At 39.5% G+C, this 19103-nt stretch overlaps 1 protein-coding gene across 2 annotated transcripts in view; it reads left to right on the forward strand.

Annotated features, from left to right (window-relative positions):
* The window catches only part of gabra3 (gamma-aminobutyric acid type A receptor subunit alpha3), a 101419-nt gene that overhangs the window by 53530 nt on the left and 28786 nt on the right, over window positions 1-19103 (forward strand). For both annotated transcript variants that reach the window (XM_023275411.3, XM_035950591.2), the window contains exons 3-4: window positions 4225-4346; window positions 8344-8411. In XM_023275411.3, coding sequence (XP_023131179.1) covers window positions 4225-4346; window positions 8344-8411 — 190 coding nt within the window. The remainder of the gene's footprint in view (window positions 1-4224; window positions 4347-8343; window positions 8412-19103) is intronic.

The following is a 19103-nucleotide window of genomic DNA, read 5'->3' on the forward strand; positions in this document are numbered from 1 at the left end:
CAGGCACACGTTCATTACACAAAGCAACTGTAAGCATACATGAATTAAGGTGACATCATTGTTTCCTAAACTCGTCATTTCACATGTCCAATTGAACGTACATAAGACAGAGATTTGAAAATCTTGTTTGTGTTGCAAAATACAATATCAATGTTCATGAGGATACGGTGTAAGTGTGAGGTCTTATGCTTTGGAGGAAAGTGCAGCGTGACTGTACATACATAAGGGAAAAGAAACAATGAATTAAACTGAATCCCATAGTTTCAGACTCCTGTTACCGTGACACGTATCAGTGTTATCTGGAGCACAACAAAACAGGGCCATTGTTAATGTTTTTTGTAACATCTGTGCTTTTCCTTGTGTGACAAGTCACAGTATGTACTGTAAAGAAGGGCCTATTGTAAACTTAAAGGTCCCCCACTCCAACACATCTGATTTCAGTTATTCTAATTAATCCTCTGCTCTCACTGACATTGACTAAAACCAGACTCCATGTACAAACAGACCTCTTTATAACAAATGAATCAGTTGAATTTAGATTAACTGTCTCAATAAAGTCATCATGAGACACCTTGCACTTCACCAAGACTGCACCTTTGCCGAAATGCCTCTTGAGTAAGCTGTCGGATCCCACAAATCTAAACTGTAAATTGTGCCTTTTTCATCTGATGTAAATTGGGGCCCTTTTACCTTCAGTTTTCCAGTATTGCCTCACACAGCTTTGGTAAATATCACTCAGCTCTTGATCAAATACTCACAATTCACTTTAAACCATCAAACTTCAGAGCGGCTATGCAGAATAATGAAATCAGACGGCCTGGCAGTTATTAATAATGAACATTATTTATATGCTAAGCCCATGACCAATATAAATGTTTCATAAAAGGCAGGATTTGTCAAATTTAGCTTCACATTGAAATTACACTCAGTGCTAGTCTTTGTGAAACTTCAGTATCTGTCTTTATATCTTCAGTGATGCAACCTACAGTACAGTTATCTTTTGTGCTCCTTACGCAACTTCTCCTTTCGGCAAAAATCTGACATTCAAAAATGTCTACAGTCGGCACAAGATGTGCGCTCTTCAAATACTTTTTTCTTTATGTGTGGATAATTCAGGAAAATAATGACTGTTCGGTCCTCCCTTCTTTTCCTATTATGCATTTATGTGCTGGTGTTGAGACAGTGTGAATAATGAAGGGGACTAAGGGAGTAAATTTAGCAGCTGGCATGATTATAAAACCTGTGTGTTTTAACAAAAATGGTATCAAATTGAGAGGGAATGTCCTATTTTTTTGTCCTCGTGAGTTAAGGAAACCAGCTGGCTCCTACTGGAAGAGGTGGGGATGTGTGTGTGTGTGTGTGTGTTTGTGTCACAAGGGTGAGTGTGCTCTTCAGCAAAACATGCAGATGCTACACACCACACAAGTGCTTTGTTTTTCTGAAGTGGATATTTGAACGCAGAGCAGACGTTGCTAGAATGGTTTCTCCAAGACTAAAGGTTTCTCATTAATTTTTGAGTTTCCACTGGTGTTGTCGGAGGGGCCACAGAGGCTTTTTTGTTTGATATATGGTTTATGTTAAGTGAGATATTACCTATTGCAGTTAAACTCATCCCAGGCATTTCTAAAGCTTTTTGTATTTGGTGTTTTCAGTGTGTCTGAGCTGCTTCAAACACTCATGCCTGTCAATTTTTGATAAGGTGGGTGAATGAAAATCCAGAAACACCCAGTATATTTCTTTCAAATATTTATGAGTACATTGTTACACCGTCATATTTTAACATATTTTTGCCAGAGCTTAATTATACAGTTAGGTACCCATTTGACAACCAGAATATATCAAACTATGCCCCACTCAAGGAGGTGCAAGTCGTGAGCTTAGTGTTAAAAGGCTGCGTCTCAGTGGAGTGCACTGTGGAGTTTAAGTATCTGACATCATCTGGCTAATCACAGTTACTTTCTTCTCAAAGTTGTGGTCCTTAATATTTTAGCCCTGGCTGATATAGCAACATCCACAGTCACCTTGCGAAGTTTAATACAACAGCAAACATTCTTTTTGCTCCTCTGTCAAAAAATCCAGCAAAAGAGCAGCTGGTGTGCCTATTCACAGTGCTGCCAAACAAACAATGTTTCAAAAAGTCAATCAAAAATAATTGTGAGCGCAATCTGCACACAGTACAGGTGTGCAGTCAGTCGCCTGCAGCTCTTCCTCTAACAGCTCAGTCCTTTAAAGCTCCACTACTCACTTCGATGTTTAAAAGTGATCCGCTCTCAGAAACAAAGAAACAAAAAATGACTGCTGTTTCGTGGATGCATTTTCAGCAATGAAAATCAGAGATTTTCTCTTGCTTCTTTACAATAAAAGCCACCCTGGCTGAATGCTCCCAACATGAAGCAGCATCAGCAGGATGTTCCGTTTGCATTAGCGGTAATTTAACACAGTCAATGAGTCAATCAGTGAGACAACATTACACACTGTAACACTGGATGCCATGCATGCCTCATTTCCTGCAAATTCCTCCTGCGTGTGAATGGTGGACTCTGCCACTGACAGGGAATATGACTGAACAGAGCAGCGTTCAGTGTAAACTCACCAAATGGCTACTGCAGAAAAACACTGACAATGAAAGTATCAAACTGGACTTTAAAAGATTCTGGCTTTAAAAGTTGCTCAGTATGAAAATGCCACCAATATATGAAGGAGAAAGCAAAAATGTGAAAGAACTATATATCAATAATTCAGAACTGAATAGCTAATCCTTCAGCAGTCCTTGCCATCACATTTGAGCATCATACATACATAAACAACAAAATGTTTTCTGTAATAATTAGGCAGCACATTGGCCTAATAGTGACTGGAGTGGTATTAATGCTGCTTCATAAACTAGCAAACTTTACTCCTTTCATTCACCCTGAAATAAAAACGCGCCCGCATCGTGCTTTTTTTGGGCTACATAAATCTTTATATCGTGGTTTATTGTACATTACAGGAATCATTACAAGATCGAGGAAGCGTTCGCTGGAACATGAGGGAGTCCTGATGCTTAACTGATATTCATTTATTGCCCACATATGCCCTCGTAACAGCCACTTAGCCAGGCTGAAGTCATTTGCCCAGATGCCTGAAAATTATGATGCGTTTTCTGTTAAGAGCATGCGGTTGTGTTATTTTGAGCTCCCAAACACTGTGAGCTGATAATTATTAGAACTGCATACGCTAGAAGTAGTGACCTTCACCTGCTAAGTGTTTTAATGGAGACGCTTGTAGCTGAGGTTGACTCTGGAAGAGCTGTTTTTATAGGACACATTAAGCTAAGAGCAGACAGATTTGTTGCTGAGAGTGGGGTTCCCTTTGAGCAACATTCTGGAAATATTCTCTTCTAGCCTCCGAATTTTTTCAAGCTCTTTCCTCACTGAGCGAAAGAGCATCAGGAAGCAGAGTGGTGGTTGACAGGGATTATTTGGATATTATAGGTCAGCTCCTCTGGGGATTTTAGTTTAATTAAAGACTGTGCTCATTAACTCATCAGCGTTCCACCTACAGTATAGTGGCCTTTTCATCTCACCACAATATTGTTCTGCAGGGGATTGTGGAGCATGTAAATTAATAACTTCTGGCTGGTAGCATATGAAGAAGTCTAACAAAATGCTGCAGAGTATTTTCTTTTAGAGGAGCACATCATTACCACAAGTTCACTATTTTTTTTTGTAAATATGGAGATTCCAGCCCATAAAGACAGTACAACAAAACAAACTCAACAAGACGATATTATTCAAATATTGATTGAAGCCCGAGGCTGATCACCTAAGTGAGATTTTCTCTGTGAGAGAAACATCGAATATGCACATTAAATTAGACATAATGACAAAAACTGATCAAATCTGCTGAACAGGTACACCATATCAAAATTATATTCACATCTAGTCAGTTCCCCTGAAATCAACATTGTCGAATAATTCATTTATAGAAAGCTGGAAATGAATAAACCATTAATATATTGATTTGAGTGTTCAAGTGTTCAAACACAAACCTGTATATTTACTGTGAGAATATAGATTTACTTTGCAGTGGATGACAAACTATCAGCAGGCGTTTACACTACCATACCCTGAAGATATGTCGGTCTCAATGCTTCACTTATGCAACAACATATCAGTGATTGTTACATTTTATATCATTTTCTATTTTTTAACTCCACCTTCTCCCCTCTGTTTCTCCCTGCAGGGCAGTAGTTGGACACAGAGAGCCGCTGCCTGATGATAGTAAAGACAATATCACCATTTTCACCCGAATCTTAGACAGGCTGTTGGATGGATATGACAACAGGCTACGTCCTGGGCTGGGAGGTAAGCAATGCTAGATAAATCACAGACACCTACACAGAAAAACATTTCAGCGAGCATCTGCACCGCATCACACTATTTACTGTGATTCTGTTTACTTGAAAACAAGAATGCAGATGATGGGAATCAGGAATCTGAATCAGGAATGTTATCATGAAGATTATGTCAGAAAGCATTGTTGATCTTTTATTTACTTTAGAATGCTGCTGTAAAAAAGCACAAAGAGATAAAAAAATTTTAAGTAAATGTTCTATACAGATCCAAGCAGGAAAAATCTATTGTTCTTTAAGGGCCCAGCTGATTGCATCACCTCACCTTAGATAATCTAATGCACAGAATGCACTTCTAATTTGGCTTCATTACATTTTTAAACTAAAAAGCAATTTTAGTAAAAGGGGCACACCTGATATGTCTGACTCTTTTGATGAGGGACAGGTGCGTGCTGGTGTTGTGAAGTGAGTTCATTTAGGTTGGCACGATGATTTGGCCCGCTTATCAACATAGTCAGCAGTTGCAGCAGAGGTGCCTGACACAGCTTACGAAGGTTATGAAAGCACTTTTTAAAGCCTTTAGCACACTCCTTCTGATCTTCTTTGCAGTGTACACGCACATACCTCTTTTCATTAGTCCCATTTGGCCATAATGTAAATAAATATAGGCTAAAAAACAGTGCCCCAGTAGACATTACTGAACATGTGTACTCACTTATGTTATATGCACCTAAATTGGGATGTGTAGTTCTAAAATGTATTACCTACAAAAAAGCAGTGACAAAATCCATTAACCCAAACATTTTCATGATGCTCTATAAATATATTTCACAGTCCAGCATTCGATGCTGCTCTAGGATTAACACTCTAATGATATTTTCTTGTTACTGTTGTTGTTATCAGACACCATACTGTTGCTAAATCTTGAAATATTGTGTTTTATGGCCTAATGGATCGAAAAAAGTAATTATCTGCTGTTAGTGGACAGTAGGAGGCATGACCACTTGCAGAGGACAGACCGACACCCGGATCACAATGAAGTCAGGTCACATTGTGCAGCATTATTATGGAAATGTGCCTTCCCTTGGGTGGAAGTCTTTGTTCAATCATGCCCAAATGGCAAATAACCACATATGTCAGTGGAAATCCGACTAATTGATGCCATTTCATCCAAATATTCATCCCCTAAGGACAACAAACTGCATAACAGCAAGTCCAAATGCTCAAACAGGCTTTGCCATTTCTCAGCCAGCCAGCCAGCTGTAATGTCCATTTCTGCTCTGCTGCCTGCTGCCGAGGCCACTAGCGTGCCTACCGGGCAGCAGACCCTCCACCAGGCTGGATGACCCGGACTCTGTGGCAGCTACCAGGATGAGGAACCAGGTTGTTAATGTCACGTGTCGCCTCTACACAGAGTTTCCCATCTCCAAGGGCGACGAGATGATGAGGTCCACACTAGTCAGAGCCTGCAGTCGCGATGGCTTCTACAGAGAAGTCACTGACTCTAACATCCTGTATGAAGCAGTGAAACCAAGCAGGCGTTTCCTACTGTTGCACCCTGATTTTCCCTTCTTTTTTATTTTAATTTTTTATAAATATCCCTGAGCAAAAACCTAATTGGTTAATTGGCTGAAACACAAATTGTTTGAAGGGATAGGGTTATTACACTTTATTCATAGGTCAGTAGAGTGTCGCAGCTTCAGAGGCTCAACATATGGTGTCACGCCCTTTGTAGTGTCATTATGTGCCTAAATTTGCATAGTAACACGCACAACGTGGTAGATGTCATTGCTTTTTACAGTTTAAACTGCAGACCAGTTTGAATATTCCACATTTTAAATGCCATTTGTTTTTCATCAGGCAGAAAGGTGGCCACATTTATTATACTTCATTACTTTTTTATAAATTTCTTTACTCATCAAAAAAAAATGTTACATTTTGAATACCGGCGTTGCCTTGCATTCCTAAGAAACAGAACAGTCATCTTTCTTAATGCAGGCTGTCTGAAAAGCTGTGTATTAAAAAATTGAAGGACTGCTATTTCTATAATGCAAGCAACAGCCAAAAGATTACAAAAACCCTAGTGTAAATCTAATTTATGCAGCATCAGGTTTTTTTGTCTCAACAGCCCTAAAATAGCAGTGCATTATTGTCATTTTAAGCTGCTAAATAATATGAATTTATTTTAAGCGAGTTGTCAAAATGTATTGCAAAATTACAAGAGGTTTGCAATAAATATGCTGATTTGATCATTCACAAAAGCATGCCAAGGCTCTTGCTAATGCCTTATATTAGCATCTGCTAGCAAAGAAACAAGAAACTATCCTTGGTACAATTAGCACCCTCAGTCCACGCCTTTTGTCTGGGTAATAAGACTACCAATCTTCCTCCTGTTGGCCACCTCCATGCCTCACTGGTCCTTCTGAGAAACAGTCATGTGGGACCATCTCAGACATGCAGACTGGATAGAAACTGGAAAATGCCATTTCATTTTATTTTCTACAGCATCTATTAGCTCTGCCCTATGCTCTGGTGCATTGTTGTAAACAGAAACAGGGCAACTCATTCTGTTCCCCGGCCTACGTCTGCCATACGAACTGCTGACTTGGTGTTGTGATAATCGCGTATTTGTGAGAGCTATTTGTGTCGCAGCAATGATTAATGTGAAAGTGGATCTCCTCTCTCAGGGGGGCCCTTTGCCAAAAGATTAGAGACTTCACCTGTGGGTGGTCGTTTAGATCTGGGACACAGTTAGAGCCGAGGATCTATTCACTTTTGGAGAAAACCCTCATCACTCTCTAGTTGTTGCACCACTGGGAGAAGCCATTTGTCTCGCCAGTGGCCCAAGAGCCTGCTTTACACATTTGCCCCAGAGAAGCTGATTCAGCCCACACTGAAGAGGGCAACTTTTGATCCGTCACGACTTTCATATCATGCCCTACTTAATGCTATATTAAAATCGTATGTGAAGTGTTTGGAAACACTCTTTCCCTCCCTATAATGATCTATTTGATTGCTGTTGCTGTATCAAGAATCATCTATCGATCCTTATGAAAGAACAAAAGCAATTATGGAGCTTGTATTGTAATGTAATGTGCAATGATACACGTAATTATAATTAAAGAACTGCACCAGCGCTGGGATTACACAGAGCAGAAAAGCCTTGTAAGAGTCATGCCAGACTCGTACTACAATAGACTCCATCGTGTCTAATGTGATTATAATGTGTGTATAGAATTGCGTAATGGCAACAACATGTGTGCATTATTTGAATAAAAAACATCCACACAGACCCGTATGCTTAATGCTGAGCTGTAGCATTCTATTCTGTGCCAGTAGTCCCTTAGGGACTGTTAAATGTTTTTGGGGCAGGCTAACTAAAATTATTTTGGGTCAAAAGGGATGTCTTCTCTGCAAAGATACAGACTTGGGTCTGGCCCAAAGCAGATTTTATGCTGTAGTGGACAAAACTAGCTTGAGCCAAACAAAATGCTAGTTTTACTGGAAGAAAGACTTTCAAAAGCATCTGTGAAGTTGCTCACAGCAACATTTTGCCTCTGAACGGAGGCTGAGAAAAACCCTCCTGGGCCCAATCCTTGGGTGTGTTACATCCTCTGCTTTCTAGCACTGCTTGAGTCTGCGTTTTAGGAAATGTCCATTACCATCAGTCCGACATTATGGCCTTAAACATGCAGTCTGTGGCACAACAACAAGGGCATGGATTTGACAAAATGATGCACAAAGACAGTTAGAATCCAGGTATTAAGCTGTTCAGGACGGCACAAATTCTTCACGGAGCGTGCATAAATCTCCATTTTCCCTCAGTTTGAAGCGTTTCTGTAACCGTTGATTACTGGGGGTTTTTCTGTGAAGCAGCTTAGCCAAAAGCCAACAGGCAGACTTCACCGTCATGCACACAAACGATCAGCTTAACAAAGACAGAGCTGTGAAAGTTTTTGTACACAGACTGCACCATAATGTGTTCTGGTTCTTGTTGTCTCCCTCCTCAGAGAGTGTGACAGAAGTGAGGACAAACATCTATGTGACAAGTTTTGGGCCAGTGTCAGACACAGACATGGTGAGTAACATTCTCTTCTTCCTCCTCTGTGCTCTGATCAGAACCGTGAATCATCAAATCACTTCCCTTGTAATTGTTGTATAATTGCTTGATAGAAGTACTTAAAGTAACATTTGGATTATGCAAGCATCTTTATAGAATTGTACATATTTTACTTTTAAATCTTCACCATTTAATGATGTAGTGATGTGTCCCCTCAAGACTTTAATATCTTTTACATACAAGGGATAGATAATTAGGTCGAGCAGATTATGAAAACAAACGATTTGATAAGCAGCCAAGCAAAAGTTAACTCTAGCTTGCTTTTCTTTTCATGTTTTCACTCTCTGTGGCACCAGTCTGACAAACTGCTGCTATTAAAAAAAAAACAATATTCCTGTTGTGCTAAAAGAAAGTCATTTTATGCATGAGGCTGTCTCGTCAATGTTGCTTCTACAAGTTTCTTACAGTCGATTTTACCATTGCTGGTCCTAGTAATTTATTTGTCATTATGAAAATTGTTGCTACTACTACTAGACAAAACCCAGTTTGACGTTTGTGATAAACTAAGCTGGACAAAATGAAAAAAAAATGTAATATGACAATGCTGTCAAAGTTAAAAATAAGAAAAAAAAATATTTAATACTCTGAACAATTAGTGTTACTAACATGACCTGATTAAAAAAAACATCACTGTGTAATTTGCAGCTGATGGCCATGCAGGCTAGCCACCGTTTCTATGCAGCCTAAACATTCAAGTAACTTTTGGGGAGAAAAAGCAACTGCAGTACAATCTAGTGTCTTTAACAGCAGGAAAAGATGACATTTACATCATGACACTATATTAAAACAACCAAATCTCCAACATCATTTTTACAAGAGTTGTTCCTCATCAGAGTGGTTTCATTTTAAACAGCCTCATTCCACCATGAACCCTGGATGACCTCTTTCAAAGAGCAGATGCTGGAGATGCTTCATCCTTTGTCCTGGGACCTTATGCAGCATTTGACATATTTGATCATGCAGCTCTAATTGACTGCCTTGAGGTCTAGGTGGTTTCTCTGGCTCCGCACTGAGCTGACTTGACAGCCGCGTGACGTAGCAAGATTAGTGCGTTTTAGAGAACTTGGAGTGTTCTGGTCTCACTAGAGGGCTGCTTCAAACTGTAAGATGGCTCTACCCTTTGCTTCTCTGCAGCAGCTCATGTTCAGGCTGTCAGACTCGAACTTCACATGAGCCAATGATGATCTCCTGAGGTTCTCAGAGACTTATGTGAAGACAGTTACAGTGGAAAGTATAGGCAAAAGTTTTTTTTATTCCAGTGAAGGTACAGTATATAGCAGAAATACTTCGTCAAGTAACAAAACTATAAAATATAGTGTATTTTTCTCATATAAACCTATTGTTATATTCTTATCACCAGTGTACTTGTTTCCCATTCATTTGCAAACTAATGTAGTAAGTATCTCACATAAGTTAGTACTGTAATTCTTAAGCCCGCAAAGATTTTTCCATCAGTGCAGCTCTGGCTGAAATGTGGCCCATTCTGAATAAAAAATATTTTCAAAACATCATGTGAGGGATGCTCATACTTTCTGTTGACTTACTGAAGAGCTACCATCTGTACAAGAGGAGCTGTGGATAATGATAAACAGGGCACTGAGGGGAACACTTACTAAAGCACAGTCAGACATTAATGTGGCAAAAATGCTTATTTTCATTGTTCACAATGCACCAAAGTAGGATGACACCGTATTAGAAATTTGGTTGTGTCTGTATCATTGAAATTCCATAATTCTTAATGTCAAATTTGAAATACCAATTAAGTTTTGTATGTAGTTTGTAATTAGACATTGCAACATAAAATTGTACATAAAGAAACTGCTGCACACATAGCTAGGGCTGGACCCGAATATCCGAATATCTGAATATTCGGTCTTGACGGTGGTTTCCAAATATTTATTTTGAGATGCAAATATTCAGATCAAATCTGCAGCTTTCCAGATCTTAGCAGACCTTTACAGCAAGTTTTCTGTTTTGATTTACAATCACTGCTCTCACAGCATAATTTTCAGGCACAACACACATCTATTTTAATGAAAAAGCTCTGAAGTCCCATAGTACACCACCTACTCCACAGAAAAATGACAGACAAAGTCAGCGATGAGCTGGTGAACATAGTGAAGCATGTAGCAACTCAAGAACCAGTTATTTCCCTCAGGAGTTGGAGAAGACCAAAACCAGAGCTAAAAGAGAGTGAATGTTCAACTTAAATGCACCACAATGACACAAATACACCTCCAAATGAATCACAATGCTGCTGTTAAAATGGCTGGATGTGTAAGTAAGTACATGTTTGCTAACAAGTTTTCGACATTCATTAAAAAAAAAGAGACTATATGTCGATGTTGCTGCCTCCAAGTGACCAAAAAATTCAGTTATTGTCAGTTTGATGTATTTTATCTGAACAGAGAAATGTAGCTTTGTCTGTGAGTGCTGTACATAGATGGTGGTATGTTGCAAACACAACCTTTCCACGGTAACAAAAATCCTGCTCTTCATAAGAACATCCCTTCCAGTGTAAAGATACAATATGTGAAGTGCAGTATGTTAAGCTTGCTTTGTGAGACAGTGTTGGCTCTCTTACTTTATTACAATAGGCAGTGCTTTATCTTTTCCAGCACATATCACCTTTGGGGTCTCTCAGAGCTCAAATCCAGATCCACTCTTTTATTCTGCTCATATGCTCCACTTGGCAGCAACATGAATCAACGGCAAACGGCATGGGACACAGAAAACCGCATGTGGTAATGTTTTTGTCAGAGCCACAGTTACTGAGGTCAGAGCAGGTGCATTCTGTCGGCTGTCAAAGGCAAAACACCTGCTGTCCGTACACACTCACACCTTCGTCCTGCAATCAATGAATGTCAAGTAGCAGCCAAGGTTTTGACTGCTCTCAGATGTGGAGACAACATCAACAGTTTGCGTTCATTACCCAGGCAAAGCTCATTTTGTCCCTGGGCTAAAGTGCATTTTCTTACTGCATACTCACATAAAGATTGCATGACAGCTTCAAGTTATTCCCTAAGATTTTCCACAGTATAATCTCAAAAGATGATCAGGCTGTAGCTGTTGTCATAATGTATTACGTTATGGAGCAGACATCTAAAGTCTCTACATATAGGCATTGTACCATGTGTACATTACTTGTTCCCATGCATTTCTGCTTTACTATGCAGTGTACAGTATAACACAGGATAATCCTGTATTATTCTTACAACAGCAAAGCAGAAAGCAGAATCTAGTTGCCACTTTAAAAAATTCAGTGTACATTGTTGTGCATACCTTGCAACGGTTACTTCCGATATGCACTTTGGTTAAATTTTTTACGAAACTGTATTAAACATTTGTTTAATTCAGAACACTTTATGTAGATTCAGTGCTCATTCTTCTTTGTGCTCCAATAACTTCCTCATACTGTATCTGCTAAATACTACCTTCACAAAAGGTTTGTTGCAGAGCTGTTGAATGCAATTGGTTGAATAAAAAGTTGGTGACCGATCAGCCCTTGGAGCTCTGGGGTCCTTTAAGCAGAGGAAGGAATGAGAAGACAAGACCGTCGATTATGTAGTACAATAAGCAAATGTGGGTCGTGGGCTGCAATAAATAACAAGGTCCTGACTGGACTTTAATAATGAGTGGTCTGAATTGCTGAAATTGGTGCCTGTTGCCAAAACGGAGAGCCACTTCTGAGGGTGAGTGGGTGGGAAGGTGGTTTCTACTTTGAGTTTAGAGAATAAAGTGGGTTGTTTCTTCTAGTGAGCAGAGAGTTGGTGCAGGCCTATAGATAATGTAAAAATGTGACCTGCTGAAGGGCAAGTCATTTTCATGGCTGTACACTTTTGAAGACACTAAGTTTCGGCACTCAGTGGGTCAAGGTCGTGTGATCATGTTTTCTGGATCATGAGTTTCCAGGCTACCAAGTTGAATGAGTGTGGAGCAGGACAGCCTCTGAGTGTAGAACAGTGCAGTAAATAGTTCTGAGAACAAAAGTGTGGACCAGTTTTCTAGGTCAGTTAAAGGGAAGAAATGGCTAATCCTGGAGGTATTTCAGAGGTGGAAAGAAGCTTTTAAAGATATTTCCTTGATGTGCTCACCAAAGGAATGTTCTGTTTTGAAGACAATTCACCAGAGTTTAACTCATTAACTCGAGGCAGTTATCTAGCCATTAAAGCAAAGAGGAGAACCCCCTGTATACTACTGAGGGTATACAAAAATCTCTTTCAACTTAGTCTATATCTTGTTATCATGTACTGGTCTTTTGTTGAAGTTAGTTTCATTTAATAAAGTAATTTCATAAACCTTGTTTACTCATGTTCCATCTCAAAATTATATAATGTACCCCTCTATAAAGCTGATTTCGATGCAAAGCAGGAAGCTGAACCCCCTCAGTCAACCTCTGTAGCTGAATATCTGTGACATCTCAGTCACAGCTTGAAACATCGACTTTTATGTAAGTGAAGAAATAAAAGCGGAGAAGTCAAAGACAGGTTAAACATGACTTTCAGAAGCTGTTACCATGTAGCTGTAAATGACTAAGACATCCATTTAAGGCCCGTGTTTTGTATTGAATGAGACATATAAGGGTTAGAGGATGGTTTTGCTTAAGATATCAGCATATTGTCTGAATGAGAATCCTTAAGGAAGTACATACACACTCAGATTTTATGAGAGGCATCAGAGTACCTGCACCAAATTTCATGGCAATTCATCCAGTAGTTCTTGAGATATTTCACTGTGGATCAAAGTGGTCCGCTGACCGACATTGCCATCCCTAGAGTCATGCTGCTAGCGTGCCGAAAAATATAGAGCTTAACTGCTTTGAGAAACTGATAAAACTGATATGTTCCTAGACAGAGCACACTATACCCTAGGCATCTCATACTTTATGTTGTGTACATCCAGTCCAATTACCCATCTCTGTAACATCAAGTGTCCCAGAAATGTCTGCTCTTCGCTTACCCTAAGGGCCACTTGTTCACTCTTCACTCGGACCCCAATACACCACATCTGCCTTGAGTGTCCCATATCGCAACAGGAGGGAAGCCAACTGCGTAATTGGCATGAAACTCAAATATTAGGCCAATAACAAGGCAAGTTGTTCAGAGTTGTGCTTGACCAAGAAGAATCTCTGCAGTTTGTCACACAAAGACCCAGAATGTGGGTTACGGTCTTGATGCTGATCTCCGTTAAGTGGGTGGGCGTGTTTCTCTACCTCTGGCTTCCCCCTTCTCGTTTCCTCGTGTCTTTCGTTTCCGTCTCCCTCTTTCCCTCTCTGTACGCTCTGTAAGTCTAAGGAGTCACATTTCATTCACATGTATACAGCGTCACGGCACGTACCTTTTTCATGGTGGGATTTGACAGTCTGTGCTGATGAAATGAGAAGCGATTTAGGTTGTCATAAGAACTGTGCTGAAGCCTGCTTTGACAAAGGCATCAGTGATGGCCTGAGCTCACCAGGGTGGCACAATTTCTGGAGGTAAACATTTCTGGGATATCTGACATTTTCAGCAAATATCCGTATGCTTAAAATTCAGGAAACTCAAACTCCAAAATGCCTGATCAGTTCAAAGTCTTGACAGAACAGATGGATGTTTGTGCTATTAAAATTTGAAGGTGAACTCTCCTGGATTCTATATCAATCATGTTGTCCTTGTTCAAAGACTTGCAAGCCCAATTAAACCCATTTTCAACGAGCAGACAGAATTTAAATTTATTTTCACAGCACCTTTCAGAGAGAACTATACTCTTAAAATAGGCCACAATTTTATTTTTTTTTCCTGCACAACATGCAGGTCATTGTGTTCCCCAGTGTCACAAGATACAGGGCAGGAACAATGTAAAAGCAGAACAGGCCCAGTCTTTTTGTCCTATAGATCTAGTGAAAATGGCAGCCACAGGTAATAGGACTTCATGACTTTAGTCCCCTACAATCATTTATCAATCAAAGGGCAGGGGGTGCTCGACTTTTTCTGATTAGGAGCAAACTATTGTATTGGTCCAAGTTTCAACATGTTTATCTTTTGACCCCAGAGAAGATTACCCAGCTGCAATCATGACAGCGTCAAATCCATTTGAGCAAACTGTAGAATTAGGCATTCTTCACTGTCACAGCTTCATACCTTGTTTTGGTGAGACGTTAACCCTTAGAGCCTGACGGATGCACTTTGCATCTAAATTCACATCCATTCATCTCGGTTGAATTGCTTTGAAGAATTTATTGCTGGTAGGTGCAACGCAAATCAAATGAAACCGCACGACTTGACCTTTCCGACAATCCTAGTTGCTTATCTGAATGATGAAGTGTCAGGGAGAGAAAAATAATTTAGAATTTACATCAGATTTAATCATTGTTACAACCTTCATACAGATGCGTGGCCATCACCACACCTATTACTGGGGTTTGAATGACTCATGAACTCATCATCTCACAGATGCTTTCGCATCTAGATCTGTTAATATCTATGCAATGTGATCATTGCATTGCATTTTAATAGTACGTCACATGAAAGAGTGGAATCACAGTTTTGGAATTATGCTTGTCACATATTTGTACATACTGAAGTAATGTTTTGAAAGTAAATAAAATTTCTGCAGAGTGATATCTTCACGTTTTCACAGCCGTGCTTCTCAGTTGTCAGTCACAAAGTCCTCGGTGTTTTATAATGTAGGCCCACCACATATAAAAACAAGAAAAGCACTCAGAGAGCATAGTACTCCGCCAAGTCTGCTCATTCATTGTGTGATTTCCGATGGCAGGCAGCTGACTTAGTGTTGGCTTGTAGTCATAGTTACAGTGACGCCGTGCTGCTATCTCCCAATGAGACAGAAGTCTTTTTAAAAATCCGTGGATCAGACTACAAGCCGCATCACTGCCAAAATCTAATCACTTGGTTCTTGTGTCATTTCTGATCTTCCCTGAAAATTTCATCCAAATCTGTTATTCCATTTTTGAGTAACGTTGCGCACAGAAAGACAGACAGATGGACAGACGTAAAAATGTACACTGATCGTCACATAACTCTGCCGCGTTCCTTGGAGTAATAAACAGCAGAACTTAACCTTTCAGATGTTTCTCTGTGCACCAAAGAGTAATCCAGGTTTGAAATATTTCTGTGTCATTTCTAACATAGGGCTGACATTACATCCCAAAACTAAACACAAAATGATTGATTTGCTTTTTTATTACAATTATTTAAACATTGTGCGCAGATCACCTGTGTGAAAGCAGGAAGTGGCAATCTTGATTCTGGAAAGCCTAAGGCAAAGTAGACACTGGGGAGCCCTTGTTTGTGGGTGGAGTGCAAAATTTGTTCTGTTTTGGCATGTCTGCAAGTAGGCTACTGTATGTGAACAACTTCGTGAATAAAATAATGACAGTTACTTCCGTTAGGCACTGAGGACATGTTTTGCCCAATTTGTAAGTCTGACAGTATCCAACCATCATGGTTCTGAAGTTTCTATATTCTCCTACACAACTACGGACAGATCTTTCCTGCAGCATTTAATGATGAGATACATGTAAAAACATAATTTCATTAGCCATATTTTTTCTTGATAAAAGGCAAAAAATTAAACAAAAAATTCGGGAAGTATTTATCATATCAAACAATGGAAGATTAGGACAGCCTAGACTGTCCTGAAAAAAAAACAAACGCATTTAAAAAAATGATACTTGTATGATTATCCCCCAAATAATGACCACAATAAGAGCTTAGAAGTAAAGGTTGTAAAAATTACTCCAAAAATAGCCTTGGGCTTATAGAGTTACAAAGCTGACATAAGAAGTTTACTTTTTTATATTCAATAAAAATCATGACCCTTCCTAACTGCGCCGTTGCAGTCTAAGCCCAACCATATGAAGGACACAAGAAAGCATCGTCTCCCTAGTCTCTGGTACCAAACAAGCCTTACTTTTTGTAAGTCTACTAGCCAGAACGTAGTGCTTGGGGGAAAACACAGTCAGTGAAAACAATCCTCACATCCCTCAAAATAAAGACATGATTTTAGCAAGATAAGGTCGCACTTAATGGATATTGTTCTCTCCTTCATTTCTTTGAGTTACATTTACTTACCAGTGTGCAGCTCATAGGAGCCATAATTTAATTATGACATGTCCATTATATTTTTATATGTTGACTGCTACATGTCCGATTATACATCTGTGGAACAAAATGTTCTTGTCTGAAGCACTGCACGGTGAAGTGCTAAAACATGTTTATGCCTCAGAGCAGCAGAAGCCCGTGAACTCTGAAGATAATTGGAGTTGGTATGGGATTCACAGCTCATTGCAAATCTCACACAGGTTACGCTCCCAGCAGGGAAAGGTGAACGGCACACAAGAAGTAAAGCGAGAAAGGATAATTGACAACGGGAGAGTAAGAAGGACTTGTAATTAAGACATTAATCAAGTCTCTGACTGATCATTACAATGCCCAGAGTGTGAAATCCAGAAGAGCCAGGTCCAATAGATATATGCTACCTCTTGGAAGCGATTTGTATCATTACCACACCAGCAAACTAGAATATTATCTCTGGGCTACTGTGTACCGTCAAAGGCAAGACATCATAACGTATATCACATAACATTTCTGCACAATAAATTGGGAAAACAGCTCCCTTGCACAATGTGATGTCTTCGCCAACACACTGACTCAAACCTGTCAAACCAGTCAGCTAATCTAGATCAACAAAATGTGTACATCAAGTTGTAGTCAAGAACGCCTCACAGTAAGATAGTGAGTGGGAATATCCTTGACTGAATACCATGTTTGGGTCTCTGTGCCTTCAAAAATATATATTTTAACAGATAAATAAAATGTAGTGGCATATAAAGTAAGTAATTTGATGTGGTAACTCATTGACATGCAAAGAAAAATACATTTGAAACCACATGATGTAAATGTCCGGATCTGTTGAGAAAAACCAAATTAAAACTAAAACATGATGACATTATTCAAATAGGACGTAATAACTAAATGTTTAGAATTTAATGAACTCATTAATTCAAGATAAAAGGCTGCATTAATATTATATCAGATATTAGACACAACCTTCCTGCCATTATCAGGGAGCCAGACCCCGTGTCGTTTTTTAACGTCTAGACTCATTTAGCCCAGTCTAGTGTATATCCTACCTTAACTGCCACCTTATCAGCCGTTCCTATCATTTTCCTCATTTCCTTTCATTCCCATCATTTTCCCCCTGCCAATGGCTGGTTAGTACCACTGCTCAGCTTCCACCGTGACACATATTCACATATGACCAAAGCAGACGTTTCTTAGTGTGTGACGTGCTTGTTCTTTGCCTTTGCTGTATAATGCCTATTTTCATCTGTGTGCTGCAGCGACAGGCCTACAGTATTTACTCATAGTGTTCAGTAATTAACCTCGACTTGAAGACATTAGAGACCCATTTAGTTATGGCATTTAAGACAGTGACAGTGATTTCTACATCATTACGAAGCATGGAAATAAACAGATTGTCTTTCCTAATTGATTTCAATTTATTAGGCTCTGCACTATGCCTGTGTTTATGTGAATATATAGGAACATTGTAAAGAACTGCTGTAGTATTTGTTACTGTTTTGCTGTTTATATGCAACATCGAAGGTGACTAATAAATGTAACCTGATCTGACTTCCAGTTCAGTGGTAAGGTTAGTATAGAAATAGACAAAAGCCCAACTGTGTGTTTTGAAGCTCAGTGTACCAAAGAATATCATTGTCGTAGAGGGCCACAGTCAAACTGCTTAGAAGAAAGCAAATCTGAAATTAAGCCAAATTATGGAGGACATTTATTTTTTCTGGAGCTGATAAGTTCTTTAGTTCCAGAGACTCGTCTCTATGTCTTAGAGTTATGTATTAAGAAGTTGTTTTTTTCAGTGAAAACGTCTTCTTTGCTTAAATAGACTGCCTGTGAAATCTCATTTCCCTCCTCCCACTCACTGCAGCTCAAGCACACCAGCTCACCTACAACACTGTTCAGACACGACTCTACTCTGCACAATGGCAAGTTGTAATATTCTAATAATTGAGCCACACACGTTGCACAGGAAACCAATTCTGAAGGAGGATAATAATACAGAAAGCCCCATCCTGTATATTAACAGGTTTGCTACATGTGAAACCATTGAATCTGTCTTTGAGACATCAGTACACTGCAGTTTCAAGGTGAAAATGCTCAACCATGATTTTTTTTTGTTTTTTCCCTGCTCATATTGCGTCTTCCAGCATATGAAACACCATGAGGACATGTTAACAAGGTAAAAAGCAACGACATGATTTCCACCAGAGGGGCCCTTTAATCAGTTGATGGTCCAATGACAGAAAATGAAATGATAAAAATTAGATCTGAGCCACTGCAAACTGTATGCACACATCAAGGAGGCCCAGAGCAGCATTAGCATTCAAGTCATGTTTGTGTTTATCAGATGAACTGAAGCTCAGAAATCTCTCCTCTTAGCCACTTTGTGGTCTTATATCTATTCATCTATCTATCCATCTCCCTCCACCAGCTAGTTGCTATCTTCACTGAGCAGGAAGCATACAGAGTTCATCAGGGCTTTGTAGCTGAAAACTGCTGCCTGCAGCATCCACAAACAACTGAGCAGGACTGCACAGTCAGTTGTTTTTGTTGTTTTTTGAGTTTGTGA

This window comes from Amphiprion ocellaris, chromosome 14 (genome assembly GCF_022539595.1).
Source record: "Amphiprion ocellaris isolate individual 3 ecotype Okinawa chromosome 14, ASM2253959v1, whole genome shotgun sequence".
Classification (NCBI taxonomy): Eukaryota; Metazoa; Chordata; class Actinopteri; family Pomacentridae; genus Amphiprion; species Amphiprion ocellaris.